Source organism: Melopsittacus undulatus, chromosome 3, assembly GCF_012275295.1.
Source record: "Melopsittacus undulatus isolate bMelUnd1 chromosome 3, bMelUnd1.mat.Z, whole genome shotgun sequence".
NCBI lineage: Eukaryota > Metazoa > Chordata > Aves > Psittaciformes > Psittaculidae > Melopsittacus > Melopsittacus undulatus.
In genome coordinates, this window is record NC_047529.1 from 48,385,159 (window position 1) to 48,402,249 (window position 17,091).

A 17,091-nucleotide genomic window follows, 5' to 3' on the forward strand; every position below is an offset into this window, starting at 1 on the left:
TGGGCAGGTATGATGGGTCCTCCTTTAGTATAATTTGCCTTAGAATTGGCAAGCTGAAATAAGAAAGACAAAGGGTAATTCAGTCTGGCTGCAGTACCAGAGGCATACTGTTCAGGACAAAACAAAAAAAATGCCACTGTCAGATTGCTCATAAATCATGAAGATATGTTATCCGGTACAGGTATGTTAGTTCTTACAGTGTTTTTCTGGCTAAAATGACACTGCTTCTGCAATTAGCATATGCATGGTATGACTTCATAGCTTTTCTGTATCACTTCTTATTTAGAATGAGACTGATGGATTTTTTTCTTGTCTAAATAAAAATGTGGGTTCTTCTACTGGTAGAAAGACATAAAGATGAGGTAGATAATTTTTCTTGTTTTATTGTCCATTTCTATCTCATCTACCTTCTGCGCAGTACAACCCAATTTCAGTCAATGCTAGCAGTAGAATCAGTCTTCTCAAACGGACATGAGGTATTATTTGCCCAAGTCTTGTTCCTCACTTTTTTCCTAGATTCTCTTTGTTCTTTTGAAGATTTTTTTTCCCTAAAACAAAGTAATATCAACATGACTGTCAGTTTTAAAGCTCTGCTTTGATTTATGGATTCAGGATTAAGTTGGTAAATAAGGGGTTGGGTGTTCATAAAGGCAAGTAAGAAATATGAAGATCCCGTAATGGCAGAAGGCTGTTGCGACTCACCTGCCTGCTGTCATTTATCTTAGAACTTCTGGTCCATCTGTTGCTGGTCTGGAGACAACGTACACAGGCGGCAACGGTTTCTCCACGTCCTACAACAGTCAGAGATGGCTGAACCTGTACTTGTCTGCTTGCAAATTTCTGGACTTGGCCCTGGCTTTACCATCTGAAAACCTGCCTCAGTTTCAGATGTAAGTAGAAGACACTGTCATTTAAGTTCTTAGATGTTTCTCCATGCCTCTTGGTAAAATTCTAGTGTACAAAAAGTCTTCCTATTTCCTTTCTTTTTCTGGCCTTCACCCAGGCCAGCCCACAGTTCACTCCCTCCCTGTGTCAATGTGGCCCTCAGAGCAAATGATGCTACCCACAAGATGAGTTCAAGCTGGTTTGATTTAGCATGTGGCAAGAGATTCTCCACACTTGCTAGCTAATCAATAATAGTGATTTATTCAAATATCTTATTTTTCAAGTATTTAGTTGCAGTAATGTCTAAGAACTCAAAATACACCCACAGGTCTCAGTGACTAATGCATGAGATCAGAGGACTGTGTGTCATCTCAGCATGACTCACTCCTGCATGATCTGTCTGAAAGATGTTGCAACAAACCTGCTTGTGAAGGGGACCCCATAGGTTTTTCCTTGGTCAGTCATGTTTATGTGTGCCCGCTGCTTCCTTAGTGTCCACAGCCTCTGCAATCCTGTTCTGTTGGGAAGAAAAAAAAAAAGGTGTAAAACAATTGTCATTTGCTGAAGACCATGGAAATGAGAGATCATCAAGGACAAAAGAACGTGGCTTGTCTATTTGTATTCACTGCAGTGGTGACCATGTGAGAGCTGCTGCCCTGGCACAGCTTGGTAGGCTTTTGGTCACCTCTGATTATCCTGTTAAGAGATGCCCCTGTGCACTAGAGCATGGAAGAATTTCCATGCTCTGTGTCTGTTTGTGCCCTGTATTATTTCTATATCTAAAGCTAATCTTAACGGTTCCTTCATTTATTTTATTTTCTGGGGATTTTGCTCATAATTCCTGTGCAGTTCTCCAAGCTGTCCTAATCCCCAGTATTAGCCAACCTGGTTTTATTTAGGTCATTAGTGTGGATTGCTGCCTTGGAGGGGATGGGAGGGGATGGAATGGTGCATTTGGTCTTCTTGGCCTATGAATAGGTAAAATAAATGAGTTTCTATTAGCAACGAAGTATATTGAGAAAGTTTTTTGTTACATAAGCATTGCAAATACACAGGAAAACGTTCTACGTAACTTACATACTTTATAATTCAAAATTGCCCCCAGTTCTCCTACACACAATGAAGATGTGAATATTACTTGTTTTAGCTTCACTGCCTTGTCTTACTCTTAACATCCTTAAATACTTCAAAGAAACTGTAAAGGAAATAAACAGTGCTACCGTCTTGGCTATTTCACCTCCTGCTTTTCAGAATGTGCCTCTGCTATTCTTTCTTGTCTGATTTTCTTGTGGGGATGGGTTTTGGTCATGTGTGTGTCTTTCCCCTGCACCTTCCCAGCCTTTTCTTTGATACTTAACTACATTTCCTGATCCACTCATATTTTTTGATCTAGAAGAAAAAGCTGCATGTTCAGTAAGGTTAGTGTCTGCTTGTGTTATGACAGGTATCGTTGGGCTTTTATTCCGGAAGCGTCGGATGATTCAGGCTTGGAAGTACGGAGACAGGGAACACATCAGAGGGAATTCAAACCATATGTGGTGCGTCTAGCAAAACTGCTGCGCAAAAAAGCAAAGGTACATTGCTTTCTTCCAGTTCTGCTTTTCATTGAAGACTTTCATGTACAGTAACTTACAGCACTGCTTCTTCGTTTTGGATATTTTCTTAAACAGTGAAGAATGGAAAAGAGTTTATCTGGTGTGAGAGATTCCCACTGGAGTAATCTCAAGTCAGCATCAGGGAAAAATCACCCAGAATCATAGCATCAACTAGGTTGGAAAAGACCTTTAAGATCACAAAATCCAACTATTACCCCAGGACTGGCAAGTACCTAAGCCAAAAAAAATCCCAAACCAACCAACCAAAAGACCCCAAACCTTTTATGATCAAATAAAAGACTATGATCAGTGACTTTGGAGTTGCCAATTAAAAGTATTATTAGTATTATTTGAGAAAAAAGTAAAATACGCTTCACTGTCTAATATATGTAACACAAAATCCCTTTCAGATAGCCTGTCATATATGTAGGTACTAGTATAACAACCTTTAAAAGTAGAAAAACAGTTTTGTTAATAATAGTCACATTTAAACATTCAGAAAACTTGAATTCCTAAACATAACAGAACCAAGAATTTTGAGACCCTGCAGGGCCAGGGAGGACTGTGTTTCTTCTCTGAAGCACTCATGATGAAGTGAAGACAGAAAGCAGTAGAAATGGTTCTGGAGGAATCTTGGCTGCAGTCGGTAGGGTGGGAATACAATTAGAGTTGTCATTGTGTTGGTGCATGAGGTATTTTAAACCCTAGTTTTTGTGGGGTGGGGCCTGATGCAGTAATGAACCTGGCACGAACTGGCCAAGCCCTGTCCGTGGGAATTCTCTTTTGCTGCCACAGAGTCAGAACATTGTCAGCTACTTTTCTGAAAACAGAGCCCCTTGGGCAGGTGCTTTACCAGGAAAGGTTGCTGGGTGGGCAGGGAAACAGGGATGAAAGCGGTATGGGAGAAAGCTTTGAAGCTTTTTTCTTGGGTTTCCCTCCACGCAGATTGTGTTTTCAGGGCTGTAGCACTGACAGCTTACTGTAGCTGCTAAATTTACAATATCTAATGTCTTTACTGACTAAAGAAACTACTGATAATATAAGTAGCTTCATCAAATTTAGGGATAACAGTTGTAGGCAGATCTGAGCTATTCAAGCAAGGCTGAGAACTACAGGGGATAAAACAAGGATCTGAAGCACATCTGCATTCCTCGTTTAATTGTTTTGGAACTGTGAAGATGGGGCTAAATTTCTCTTCTCACATATATAAAGGAATAACCAATTTTAACTGACTGCTAGTCAGGCATAGCCTCTAACCCTGCTGTTCACTGTAGTGTGCTGTCATACCTGTAAGAAAGCTGTCATGCTCCAAACAATCTCTCTGCATGAATTACAAATTACACATCATGTATAAAGTATGCATGCTGGTAAGTAATGTGTGTTGGGATAGATATCTGAAGTCAGGACTTCCACAGTATGCTTCAATAACAGAGAATTTCCTGGAATTTCTGGAACCCCCTAGTCACGGCAGCAGTTGCACACTATGAACCATATCTAGGGATATGATGAGGAGGTAAACATGAGGTAATGAGTATTGACTTCCAGGCCATTTCTTCTTTGTGTAGAGGAGAATACTGTTGCATATAGCTGTGGGTTTTCCTTAGAAATAACTTTCTGAACAAAATGTTCCAGTGGGTCTTAGTTGTCCTTCAGGGTACCCTGACTGATGCTTAGATTCATGCAGTGTGGTGTTGCTCAGGCTCTGTTGTCTGGAGGAAACGTGCTTAAAAACCTCCTTCAGTGCTACTGGCAATAAACAGAGGAACAAACTGGCAGTGCTGTTATTGTGAAGTAGTGTCTTGGCCACACAAGCTCTAGGCGGCCATTTCTGGGCCATGGTTTTTCTGGGGACGGGTGATTTTCCCATCTGAAGCACAGCACCAAACCAAGCAACTGCACAGCCTTCACGGCAAAGTATGATTTTGATATATGAAATGCAGTCTGAAAGTTCTCCTCTTTCCTTCCACAGGACAAACAGGAGGACTTTAAGACGGTGGTTTTGGAGGGAATGGAGATGGCCAAGCATCAGGTGAGGGTGGCCTTTGATGCTTGAGTTGTGAAACAAGCTTGCCATTATAACTACCATCACCTCAAGGCCCTGGGCAGTATTTAGCTTTCAGTAAGAACTGAGAGAGATCAGACTTATGGTAGGAAACAAAGTTGAGAGACTTTTGAAGTCTTTTTGAAGTTTGCATTTACAGCCCACTTAGTTGGTGCTGTGGAACACTGACACTTGCTGCATGCTGCAGGCACTCCCTGCTCACCACTGGGTGATACAAAGTGTGGTAGAGAACAAGCCCTGAAAAGTCTTTCTTCTCAGTCATACATAATGTTTTAAAGGAGAAACTTTGGTAGCTTTATTCAAAGCAGGAAGTATCAACAGCTCTTTCTGTGTTGGAATTCGGTCTTGCTTTTTCTCTAGCTCATTGTGAGCCTTTCTTTTCCTTGGACTCCTAGAACAAGAATAGTGATCTTCTGTGACAGGCAGCCAAATCACCAGGTTAAAATACTCTAATACAAAGCCTGCTCTTTGGGACCTGTAGGGGCCTTGGATGCCTTACTCAGCAGAGGTGAATCAGGATTTGGCTCTCCTTGGTGTGGCCTTTGTGCTTCTTTTCTCCTTCTTCATGGAATAAAACCCAGTATTGCTAGAACTCTGTTTCACAGTAACAGCTTTCCCAACTCATTTGTCAGTAACAGACCAAACAAGGTGTTTCTGGTGGTGATAGCATCTTATTGTCTAGATTTTAATATCTTTTTGACTCGAGGAAAAGGAAATGAATGAAGAGTACAGTTACAAGAAGTTGGATGTTAGTGCTCAGTTATTTTAGTTCACACATACTTAAGGCAACCCTAAACAGGGTCACAGCAGTGTGCTGACACTGCCTGAGAGCATCTGGTGTGTGACTGCTGCCTTTGCTGGTGGGGTTCCTGAAATTCTCTCCCTTGAAATTCCTTCATGAAATGGAAGGTGTGTAACTGAGGTCATCTGAGAACACACAATGAGTAACTGAACCGTTTTCCTCTGAGGACAACTTGTGTTTGCTCAGAGCCTCCATATGTGTTATTTCTGGTACTAAAAGATACTGAAAACCCTGAACTCCAGCTTCAAAGTGAAAATGCTTCATTTTTGGTTTAACTTCCTGGTTTAATTCCCTCTGGGGTTTATTGTCACAAACGCTGCATTAGGGTGAAATGTGAGTGATCAGAGACCAACCTGCTGTGGGAAGCAGCAGCAGGAGGACACAGCTTCCCCACACAGCCACAGCCCGACATAGCCACTGGCTATGGCCAGCTCAGCCTGTTGCCATTAGCCAGCACCACTGGGAGCTGCACTGGGACAGGTGCCAAGGGCAGCCCTGGGCTGAGGCAGTGCACTCAATGTTATTTTTACCTGTGCTTTTTTGTCCTGTATTATTTCCCATTTATCTGTATTTACAGAAAAATCCAGAGGACGACAGCTCAGGGAAAACACTAAGCTGGGAACCAGGCCACTTGCTTTTAACCATCTACACTGTTCGCAGCATTGAGCAACTTTTGCCTTTCTTCAATGTACTCAGCCAGGTTTTCAACAGCAAAGTCACAAGCAGATGTGTTGGACACTCAGGGAGCCCTGTCCTTTACCCCAACTGTTTTCCAACTAAGGACATAAAAATGGAGAACCTTAAGCCCTCCAGCAAAGCAAGACAAAAGATAGAAGAAATGGTGGAGAAGGATTTTCTTGAAGGTATCATAAAAACATGAACCCACCCAGTACCGCGCAGCTTATACGTAATGTAACTATTTAAAGGAGATACTGTATCTTTCCCGGTTGTATAGTATTCTTTTCTTACTTTGTATGTAATGAAATACTTAATGTTGTATTTAAGTTAAATATTTGTAAATAAGAGAGAAGTTCTGGATGTGGCCTGAATCAAGTTTAAATATTGGTGGCTCATATTGATTATGGTGCCTACTATTTACAGTACATGTTTTGTTGTCTTGAGTTCTGTCTTAAAAAAAAATCCTAAAAAATACAAGGTGCACATTTTTTCAATTTGTTTCCAGTTTATTTTTGTCTTTTTTGATCCATTGGAATTTGTGCTTACTTAAGAAAATACCATTATGCCAGGAGTTAATACAGGACTACACTGAAAAATCCGTTTGTCAGAGGTAGATACCCTGAACTGAAAGATGCAGAGGAGGGTAAGTGTGTATTTAAAATATTACATCCCCTGGGCCCTAGCCCTTTGCACTGCTGGCAAGTAGAAAGGGCCACAACCACACAAGCATTTGGGTTAGAACAGACCTTGAAGATCATCTGGTTCCAGCCCCCTGCCATGGGCAGAGACACCTTCCACTAGAACAGGTTGCTCAAAGCCCCATCCAACCTGGCTTTGAACACTGCCAGGGATGGGGCAGCCACAGCTTCTTGGGGCAACCTGTGCCAGGGCCTCAGCACCCTCACAGGAAAGATCTATTTCCTTATATCTAACCTAAAGAAGACAAATTTGTTCCTTCCCTCTTCAATGTGATTATAAATACTATTACTATGGATTACTTTCTAAACAAGAATTTCATGAAAGTATCTAATGAAGATATTATTGCAGTAATACATTATTATTTGCAAATGCTTTTTCATTATGTTGTTCCCTCTTGAGCTGAGGCAAACTGAACCTGGGGCCCAGCCTCTGCCCCTGGATGATTTGGTTGCTAGGAAATGTGGGGATCTGTGAGCAGAGTCAAACACAGCTGCCGCCAGCTTTGTGAGGGTGTGGGAGTTGGACATCAGGCACAACATGACAAGAACCTATGAAGTAAGCTGGGTGGGAGGTGGAATTCCTTCCAGGCACAGCTAGGCCCCTGCCTAGCAAGAAGGGAGTCACCTCTAAGTCACATCAGCTTCAGAAGTTAGACAAACTCATGGCAGGAGAGAAACATTCAGCATCTCATTAAGAGGTAAGTTGCTTATAGAGGTAATATTCTGTTCAGTTCTGATCAATTCTTGCTGCTCTCAGGAAGGGTTTTGTATGTCCACACTAGCAAATGGTAAAGAAAGGAGTATTTAAAAATAAGTCACGTAATGAATGTTAAATGCAGTTGTATCACTCGTTATATGGGCTGAGGTGGTGCTCCTTTTCCACCAGCGAGGTGGTAAACAGCCAGGCTTACTTCATGGGCCAAGGCATCCGCATTCTCCTGTGGAACATTTTAGAAGCTGGTTACATTGGTGTCAGCATGAGCTTAGTGCAAATCTGTGATATTACAGCAGCATTTCCCTGCTTTTGCTGCCAACTTTCAATTCACATGTGGACTAATTCTTAACAGGAGCCGAAGTTTGCTTACTTTTTTCTTTCATTTTGCTTCTTATGAAATCCTATGGTTGGGGCTTCCTCATAACTCTCCTAACCCTGAGTTCTCAGAAAGCAGATTTTCTTTTCAAAGCATCTAGTGTCAAATGTGCCTTTATAAACATTTAACTTTTAAAGATAAACACTGAGAACATTAAATATAGAATCACAGATTCACAGAATGGTTTGGCTTGGAAAGGACCTTAAGATCATTCAGTTGCAACCCCCCTGCCATGGGCAGTGAGACTTCGCACTAAACCATGTCACCCAAGGCTATGTACAACCCAGCCTTGAACGCTGCCAGTGATGGAGCATTCACCACCTCTTTGGGCAACCTGTACCAGTGCCTCAGCACCTCACAGTAAAGAACTTCCTCTTTTTATATTTTTTACAAATAAAAGAAAATCCAGAGAGACTTCTGGTGATCACCAAGTTGCTTTTCAAGTTTAGCACCTGTTCAGTGTGCTTAAGATGAGTATGTAAACATACTACTTCCTCCATCACCCAGTGCTAAGCAGAAGAATGTTTGACATCATTTCATATACAAGTTGTTTAGGCTCTGACCTGTGTGTCTGCTTCAGCGTATATTCGAACCACATCTTCTGTTCCTGATGGACGGACAAATGCTCGTGACAATTTGTACTTCTTTACAAGGGCATCAATTTTCTCCTGCAGTCCTGGGGGTGTAACTGCTCGCCGTTCTGCATCTGTTGTGTCAATGACTCTCCTGTCTGCAACCTGCAGCATCAGAAGCAGCCAATTTACTTGTGTGCTGGAGCTGTACAGTGACAGCAGAATGAAAAAGGACATAGGCAAGACAGAACTTGAGGTATTGATCCACTGCACTGCCTAAAGAAGAGCTCATATGGGGCTAACTAACACTTTGGGATCCCTAGGATTCCTGCTCAGCATGTATTAATCAAGTCCTGATAGGGCTCAGCTGCTTGGTTTGGAAAAGGGCTCAGTTCTGAACATGCCCCTTTGGCCAGCCTCTGAACCGAAAGTGTAGCTTCTCCCACTAGATCAGAAAAGTTAAGTTCTCACCTCTGGTTAATTTAGAGCCCAGAGCTTTCTCGCTGTGTCCAACAGAATACTGCCACATGAGAACCTGTTTGGCTTATGCTCTTTGAATATTGGCAAAGATAAATAAGAGCTTCAATACTTGAATTATACAAAGTGGCACATCAAGAAAAATCCAGCTGCCTATGAAATAGGGGCCTTAGAAAAACAGGGTTTTTCTAATCCGAAACTTAAGAAAAAAATTCTAAGTCAAAATTTGAACAGCTTTGGTCAGGTTTTCCCATTTACCATAGCTGGCCACTATTTCATCATTCATACAATTCATATCTTAATCCAAGTGAAATTCTGGTCCCTCCTCTGGGTGGTTTCATGGCTTGTTTGGCCTTCTGCCCTTTAATGGGCTGTTCCAGCTTTAAACTAAAGGTTATCTAAATAGCAGGCAAGAGCTGCTCACGGCAAGGCCCCAAGAGCCTGCTGTCACTTGAGCCAGCATTGTATGCAACTCACCTGAATTTTGAGCAGCCGATTTGGAAGGTCAGTGTAGACAGCATCCCACTGTTGCACAGTCAGACTTTTCAAAGCCAGGATTGCTTCAATAACCAGCATGTCTGACACAGCATCTCCAACCGTCTGTTAACAGGAAGGGAAGAGACACTGGAGCAGTCAATAGCAAAGAATCGAAGGCAGTAGCCTCCCAGCTGAAGAGAGTGAAAATGCAGCCAGGCTGACCTGTCCCAATCTGGGTAGCTGAGGTAGTTTGGTTGGTTCATTTGGGGGGTGTTTTGGTTTTTCCTCCTTACCACAAAGTAAGGAGAACAGAAGCAAACTTGTACTACTGTGCCAAGGATGAGTGCTAGTCCTTGCCTCTCCTAAGGAGGACTGGCACCTCACTTTTGTTCTGGGGTCATGACAATTAAAGCTGGCACTGGCCCAGATGAATAACACCTGTGCTAAGACAGAAACTCCCAGGGCTGTGTGGGCATTGGCACTGGAACACCCCCAGCCTCCCATGCCCCCTCAGTGCAAAACATCAGACAAAAGATGACTTGCTCTTGAATGATGACCAAGTCCCATCCTGTCACTGGGACCCCATGCGATCCTGCTCCCTCTTTGGGTGGTGATGTCAGAAGCCTGCACCAGCTGAAAGCACTCTATATCCACTCACTGAGAAAGCATTACAACTTTCTAAAGAGAGATGACTGTTTCTGCCCTTTTCTTCCTGGCCCCCTGTATGATGGCAAGCCTCTTCCTGCACCAACAAGCCCTGGTGTTAGCCTGACTGACACTCACAGTGTTAGCCCCATGACTGTCACCACAGTGACTTGTTTCTCTCAGTTTTTACCTGATTAATCAGGTCAATCATGTTTTCAAGCATCTTTGCTGCTTCTCTCTTTTCATTGTCTTTCTCCTCTTTTGCCAATTCTCTTATTTTAGTTTCAGCAGCTTTGCTAAATAACACCTAGAATTAAGCAATGACAACAAGTCAAGATCAGCCTACGTCACAATCTAGGGTATGTGCAGCATACTTTTACTGTTTAAGCCAAAATAACAATCATTAATGTTTGCTACCATGAATTTCCATCCCCATGTAAAACAGAGGAACTAGTGGCAATGCTCTGATAAAGACAGAATGAGGAAACAAGTCTGTTCTCAAACAAGGATAGGACATTTAATTTATAAATGTAATCACAGAGTGAAAAGACCTCCTTCTCTAGCTGATCCAGCTAAACTTTTGTACATATTGGCAGAGCATTACATGCTCATACTCACCGTTCCATGGCCGTTTGCCTCAAAATAAACACCAACATCAAACTCCTGGGCCTTGTGATGCAAGTGTTTCACTCCTGTTTTAACACAGTGCACAGGTACCTGCAGCAGAGAAATGTAAATGTTACAGACTCTCTGCAGTAGGCAGGAACCACAAGCGAAGTGCTGGCAACTGAGCACCACCCAGCATGGACTGTTACAAACCAGCCTGTGTTTCACAGGTACTGACTCCCCACAGCTAGAACTATCTCCTAGTTTTGCAGACCCAAATAAAAAGATTTCATATATTCAAGGCTGATTTTTTTTATCATAAACAAACCCCCAAGCCAAGAAAATTTAATTCAGTTTAAGGTTCCAGGGAACATACCTGATTTTCTATCCAAGCTGAAATACTACCTTAAGTCAATTTATGTAGTGAAACACATTTAGCTTCTTGCAAAAAATTAAACCACCAGTGTCAAAGTATCAATGAGCCCTTAACTACTCACTTTATGGCTTGGCTACAAAGTCCTCAACTTGTTCTACCAGTAACAAGGGATTCTGTTCAGCTTTTGCCAAACTTGTTTTTTTTTAACTAGTAAAAGCTGACCAGAACTTTTTCAGTTCTGTTCTCTTATGTCTCCTTTACCACCATGAACTTAGTCACTTCTGCAGGTTTGAAAGAGTAATTTATTTTAGTCTAGTTTAAATCTTAGCAATCATATTATAGTAGCATTTATCTCAAGAGTAAACAAATGTGCAGTAAGCAACCTTTGCAGAAAACTGCCCAGAAAAAAAAAGGAGAATACCTTCAGTGTTTCCTCAAGATAGCGTGTGGAACTCCCGTTGGCATACGCTGTCTGTACCACTGCCATCTTTAAAGTCTGTCCCACCTGAGCAAACCAAGAAGCAAACAGCTTTACTGTCCAATAGACACATGGCCAGATGAGCAGGATAAATGGAAGGATAATCAGAACCATTAAACACAGGTTCTCCTACTGACACATAAAACTCCCAGGCACCAGGTGAAGGAACCAGCTCACAGATAACTTCTATACGTTTAAGACAAATGAATTCTGTTCAAGTCTTTAAATATCACAGTTTAAGGCTTTCCAATCCCCTTTTCGTATTCAGCAAGGTCAATGCACTGGCAACACACATGGCATTGCATGAGGCCATACTCACAAGCAGTAATATCAAAGCATCCAGTGCAAAGCAAGCAAAGGCTGGTGGCAAGCACAAGTTTTCCTCACTGTCCAGCTTCTCTGCCACAGGGTAAGAAACAAGCTTGTCTCCAAGAGCACAAAACCAGGAGACCTTGTCTAGGTTTGGTATCATAGACACCAAGTCTAAGAGGACTTCTGAAAAATAAAAGCTTTTTCTATCCCCTGTGAGGAAAGGATGCTATATGGAAGATTTGGCTGCCACAACCAAGTTCTCATGTAAAAGGAATGCCTACAAAAAAAATGAAAGCTTCACAAAAATGTGGAGAGAAGGACTAAACCCAAAATACATGAAAGATACCAAAACAAAGAGAATGGAATATCAATACTTAGTACACTGAAACTGGAAAAGTTCTTTCCCACTAAGAAAAGCTTCTAGGTTAAAGAAAAAAGATCAATGCTCAGATTTTTATTTGGAGTATGGAAGTCACACCCTTGTAAAAACAACATTTGGCCCTAACAATGAGGTAAAGGCCTGATGTCCCTTTAAACCGGATTCACTTTAGATAGAGGTAGAGACCACGTACGTACAAATCACTACAGCTTCCTTACACTATTTTACACTTTACAAATGAAAGTGTCAGCATTAATTTTCTATGTTAAAATTACCTTGGCAAGAAGTTCTTTAAGGAAGATACTAATTAAAGTTGCTATTTTATCTCCATCAATTAGGTGGAAAAGGCCAGTTGCATCCTGATAGTAATAAATGATTCTATCTGCATCACCATCAAATGAACAGCATCTCTCATTGGGCTTCATGTCCAGCCCTAATGTACAAATGCAAATCAGAGACAGAAAAAGAAAGATACAAAATGTTTCAATTAGTGCCAATGTGGATCTCACGTGGAAATCAGCTCTGTGCAGACACACATAAAACTAATGCTCTGAAACAGACATTGCTTTTACTAAGAGACTTGAAACAGGGATGCTGTATTGAATGCAACTGAACAGTGCATATTCACATCAAAAATATAAATACTAATAAAACAAAAAAAAACAGATTCTCTAAATATTTATTATGCTACACCTTCTCCCTAGCTGTGTATGAAAATAAGTCCCAGAACTACTGTGTGTAGTCATAGCGCTAGATTTTGGAAATAAGCGCTGAATGTCAGTTATGGCACGAGGTTAAAAACCTTGCAGCAGCAGAACTCCCACCCCTTTTCTCATGCACTTAGTCACTACAGAGCACACCAAGATACATGTCACCACCTCCACCATCTTAACATTCAGACTGGATTGTCAAATACATTTCAGCCAGGCAGAGACGTACTGTGCTCCTTCAGGCCATTCGGACTAACATAGTCGAGGGATGTGTCAAACCCAGGCATACGATCCTCTCTTTCCTTCCATTGCACAAACAGAACCATTCATACAGTCACTTAATGAAAACAGGGAGCTCAGCTCACCCAAAGTTTATACACCATTGCTAGACCTTCCACTTTCAGATCTGGAGATGAGGTGAAATGATATACAATTGCTGATTATGTACCTCTAGGGGGTTTCTGGTGAACCTTCACAAAATCTGCACCACATAAGTGATTGAGTTTCCCCTTGGTTCCATCATTATATAGCTGAATTAGCATCTCCTTTGGAAAGTAGGGCTCCATTTCTGATAGCTTCAGGGCTCCTATTCCATTGGCACAGTCAATTTTCAGGTGCTTCTGACTCTCTCCAGAGCTGGAAGACTTAGCAAAAGGGAAGAAGGGGCAAAGTGAACTCATACCCTAGTGAAACCACACCCAGAGGCATGCTGCATTCAAAACTTCAGATCCAGACAGGATAACAGACAGAAGGTACTGATTTTGGACATCTGCATGAAAAAGACAACACCCAGTACTCACCTGTTTTATCAGTTCTGTAAAAGCTTTGGATAGTTTTTCATAGTAACCTTCCAGCGTTGCTTTCCCATACTGCCCTTGGGTGTTTTGACAGCAGACCATGTAATGTAGTTGTGGTGTTGTCACCAGACCATAATCTAGCATAAAGGCATAATATTCAGAAATAGCACACTAAATTGATTGCTTCTTAAAGGTTGCACAGTATTTGCTATTCTCAATAAACAGACAAATACAGTGCAGAAAAAACATATAAAAGTTTTCAGGTTCTGCTAGGACAAAATACCCCCCCTCCTGTTAAAGCCATACAATTGCCCCTGAAATAAGATCATTACTAGCAAAAATGGAAATAACATCTGGGCTACTGGTTTAGGTCTGCATTGTTATGTCACATTTACATAAAATTTACTTCAGATTAGAATTGCAAAAGCTTAACATACCATGGTACTGACCACCTAGAACGAAGATACCGTCTATGACTGACTGTGAAAGTTTCTCGCTGCTTGGCCTGGAAAACAATAAACAGAACTGTTAACCTCTGCAGGAGACACTGATGTATGAACTTGGGAAGGAAGCACATGTGGAAGAAGACTCTACAAGCTTTCTGCCACTAGACTTAGATTTAATATGAAGAAATCTATACTTTCACCTATTGTAGGCACCTGACAATGTAGAAGCCTGAAAGCCACTACCCCAGAAAATTACAAAGGCAAGTAAACTGCTGAATAGATGTGGATGTTGCACAGTACCTGCCAAAAGTAACTCAAACCCACACTAAATCATCCTGTCCAGAAACAGTGCTAGGTCATAACTATTAGGGAAGCTGACATAGGAACATCATTGGAAAACTTTTTTCTTTGCTATAATCATACATTAACATGTAGCAGAATAAGCATGAAGAAAAAAAGCAGGATAATCTGGCTGTAGAGGGCTGAACATCCAAAAGCACCAATAAACAAAATATCAGCACTCCCATAAAAGCAGCATACCTCCATGGCATTTTGAATTACCTGGTGTCTCTACCAATAAAAACTGAAGCATCCTTGTGCTGGTTCACTGCTGCTTTTTGGCAGATCACAGTTATCGTTTGCTGTAATTCGTTCTCTTCTGCATTTGCTAGCTGTGTGGCATACTCTTCCCAGGAAGGGTGCAGCATTTCTCCAAGAGGATCAACCAACTTTACACCATTATCTTCCTTAGAAAAAAACAGAAAAGATAGTAAGCTTAGAAGGAAGAAACTTAATAAAATCTCTCTGAATACAGCTGACACGTGATTCCATCACATTGCTGCTTTAAATGGGGAGCATTTCTGGGAACCAATAGCTTAGCTGTCTACTTAAACCTCCTTCAAGCCCTCCAAAGTAACATAACCAGCACATTGTACTTAAACATACCAATTTTTACCTCCTTATAATTCTGATATGAAATTGATTTGACATAGAGATTCTAATAACCTCAAATGCCCCACAGCAACAGCAGAAGTCTAAATGTCTGATTTGTAACTGCTGCATCTCTTTATTTTTTAAACTTGCAGATTGTGCTCAAAGGTTCATCTCTTCTCAAGGGTACTCTGCTAATTTTCAGACTCATGCTCTGCCAGTGAGGTGCAGAAAGCCAGGAGGAAGCAGGATATCTCTCTCAAACTAGGCAAAAGGGTATTCCATACCATAGCACGCCATGCCCAGTATACAAACTGGGGGGAGCTACCCAGAAGGCTCAGGTCACTCCTTGCATCAGGCTGGGTATCAGTCAGTGGGTGGTGAGCAATTGTATTGTGCACCACTTGTGTTTATTGTTTGTTTTCCTTTCCACTTCTAGTTTCATATTCTCTCCCCTTGTTATTTTCCTTATCATTATTAGTAGTAGTACTTTAGTTATTAAACTGATAGTAGCAGTTAGTACTTTAGTTATTAAACTGATCTCATCTCAACCTCTGGAGTTTACATTCTTTCAATTCTCCTCCCCATCCCACAAAGATGAGAAAGGGGGGTATGAGCAAACAGCTGCATGATGCTGTGTGCTGTGTTACTGGCTGGGTCTAAACCGCAGGTACAAGGAAAAGTAACTTCAAACATGCTGGAGATCATATTCACAGGTAGCAGGCTAAGCATATGCTTTAAGTAGGTCCAAGTGCCTTCAGGATCTGGTCTCCTGGTACCATGAAGAACTTTTACTTCACCAGAGTGATCACATCTACCTTCTTTTCAAAGGAAAACTTGTTCTTACTTCAGGATTGTGAGATGCTGTAACCATGATGCCAATAGTAGATGCCACAGCTTTGGACCTGAGAACTGCCAGCAAACCCATGCGGAACATTACATGATCAAGCTGTTCAGCCTTGGTGCGAAATCCAGCAGTGCCATACTGAAGTGTAAGTCCAGCAGGTTTAGGATGTAATGATGAGTATTTTTTAAGGGCCTCAGAATCCATTTCTAGAGAAGGAAGTAACACAGATGCAAATGAGTGAAGACATTGTACTTAGTTTCACATTCTGCACTTTAAAGCCCATAGGCATGTTAAGCCATTCACACCATAGAATGGTTTGGGTTGGAAGGGACCTCAAAGATGATGTAGTTCTAACCCCCCTGCCATGGGCAGAGACACCTTCCACTAGACCAGGTTGCTCAAGGCCCCATCCAACCTGACCTTGAACACTGCCAGATATGGGACAGCCACACCTTCTCTGGGCAACCTGTGCCAGGGCCTCACTGCCCTCACAGGAAAGAATTTCTGCCTAATGTCTAATCTGAATCTACCCTTCTACATTTTAAAACCATTCCCCCTTGTCCTATCAAATCCCTTGATGGAACTGAAAGGGGGACCACTACCAAGCCAATCCTTGAAGGAGCCTCTACATTCCCAGTGAAGCAGTAGATAAACACAGCTTCACCAGATCACAAAGGGATGATGTGATTTAGGTGACGAAAGACACAATTTCCAATTGGCTGGATCCGGGAATGCTAACAACCTTATCGCAAAGGGCTGGCTATTTCTCCCTGTAATATGCCCCCTCTGTGCACTTGGCCATACATTAATTAACTTTTGAGTTCCGAAGCAGCCTGTCCTCCCTTACGGAAACCCCCAATACGGATGTTGTACCAGCACTGCAGCTCTAAGGTAGCGCTGTACCAGCCAGCCCCGCCAACACCACAGCCTCCACCCCGCCCAGCCACCTGAGGCCAGGGAGGGCCACCCAGCCGGACATAGTCCACCACAACCACACAGCTAAAGCAGCCACTTCCCTGCACGGCTGCAGGCTTTGGGGAGCACCCAGCACCACCACCCAGGCCCGACGGGACAAGATCCCCCTCCTCCTCCGCCACCTCACCGGGAGCCGCTCACCCCTCACGTCCTACTGCCACTGCCGCTCTCTCCTTCCACAGTCGGCGTGGCCACGCCCCCAAGCCTCACCCAGCCAATGGCAGCACGCAGGGCGGGCACGCTGCCGCGACGT

General features: G+C 42.3%; 2 protein-coding genes across 4 annotated transcripts in view; one reads left to right on the forward strand and one right to left on the reverse strand.

Moving 5' to 3' along the window:
* DOP1A (DOP1 leucine zipper like protein A) overlaps window positions 1-6,516 on the forward strand; it is a 52,290-nt gene extending 45,774 nt beyond the window's left edge. Inside the window, exons 34-37 of the mRNA XM_031052622.2 lie at window positions 726-890; window positions 2,330-2,459; window positions 4,450-4,509; window positions 5,922-6,516. Coding sequence (XP_030908482.2) covers window positions 726-890; window positions 2,330-2,459; window positions 4,450-4,509; window positions 5,922-6,224 — 658 coding nt within the window. The 3' untranslated portion in view covers window positions 6,225-6,516. The remainder of the gene's footprint in view (window positions 1-725; window positions 891-2,329; window positions 2,460-4,449; window positions 4,510-5,921) is intronic.
* PGM3 (phosphoglucomutase 3) lies at window positions 1,331-17,030 on the reverse strand. Of its 3 annotated transcripts, none has more exons than XM_005153146.3 (13): window positions 16,980-17,030; window positions 15,864-16,069; window positions 14,648-14,832; window positions 14,078-14,145; window positions 13,644-13,777; window positions 13,292-13,487; window positions 12,409-12,566; window positions 11,386-11,469; window positions 10,601-10,699; window positions 10,173-10,289; window positions 9,338-9,460; window positions 8,375-8,548; window positions 6,486-7,658 (listed from the first exon to the last, which is right to left on the reverse strand). In XM_005153146.3, the coding sequence occupies exons 2-13, from the start codon at window positions 16,065-16,067 to the stop codon at window positions 7,572-7,574; spliced, it is 1,629 nt and encodes a 542-aa protein (XP_005153203.2). In that variant the 5' UTR covers window positions 16,068-16,069; window positions 16,980-17,030; the 3' UTR covers window positions 6,486-7,571. The 3 variants fall into 3 exon arrangements, with proteins under 3 accessions (XP_030908481.2, XP_005153203.2, XP_030908480.2); XM_031052620.2 differs by having other exon boundaries at window positions 16,966-17,023; XM_031052621.2 differs by lacking the exons at window positions 6,486-7,658; window positions 16,980-17,030 and adding an exon at window positions 1,331-1,402 and having other exon boundaries at window positions 15,864-16,067.
* Window positions 17,031-17,091: the final 61 nt, after the last annotated feature.

What these genes read in the sequence shown, in the direction of transcription:
- PGM3 (XM_005153146.3), bottom strand. Translation starts at nt 16,067, where the DNA reads ATGGATTCTGAGGCCCTTAAAAAATACTCATCATTACATCCTAAACCT. An exon ending in TCTAGGTGGTCAGTACCATG is followed by an intron (nt 13,778 to 14,077) that starts GTATGTTAAGCT and finishes CCTTTATGCTAG; the next exon opens with ATTATGGTCTGGTGACAACA. An exon ending in ATCTTGAGGAAACACTGAAG is followed by an intron (nt 10,700 to 11,385) that starts GTATTCTCCTTT and finishes TCTCTGCTGCAG; the next exon opens with GTACCTGTGCACTGTGTTAA.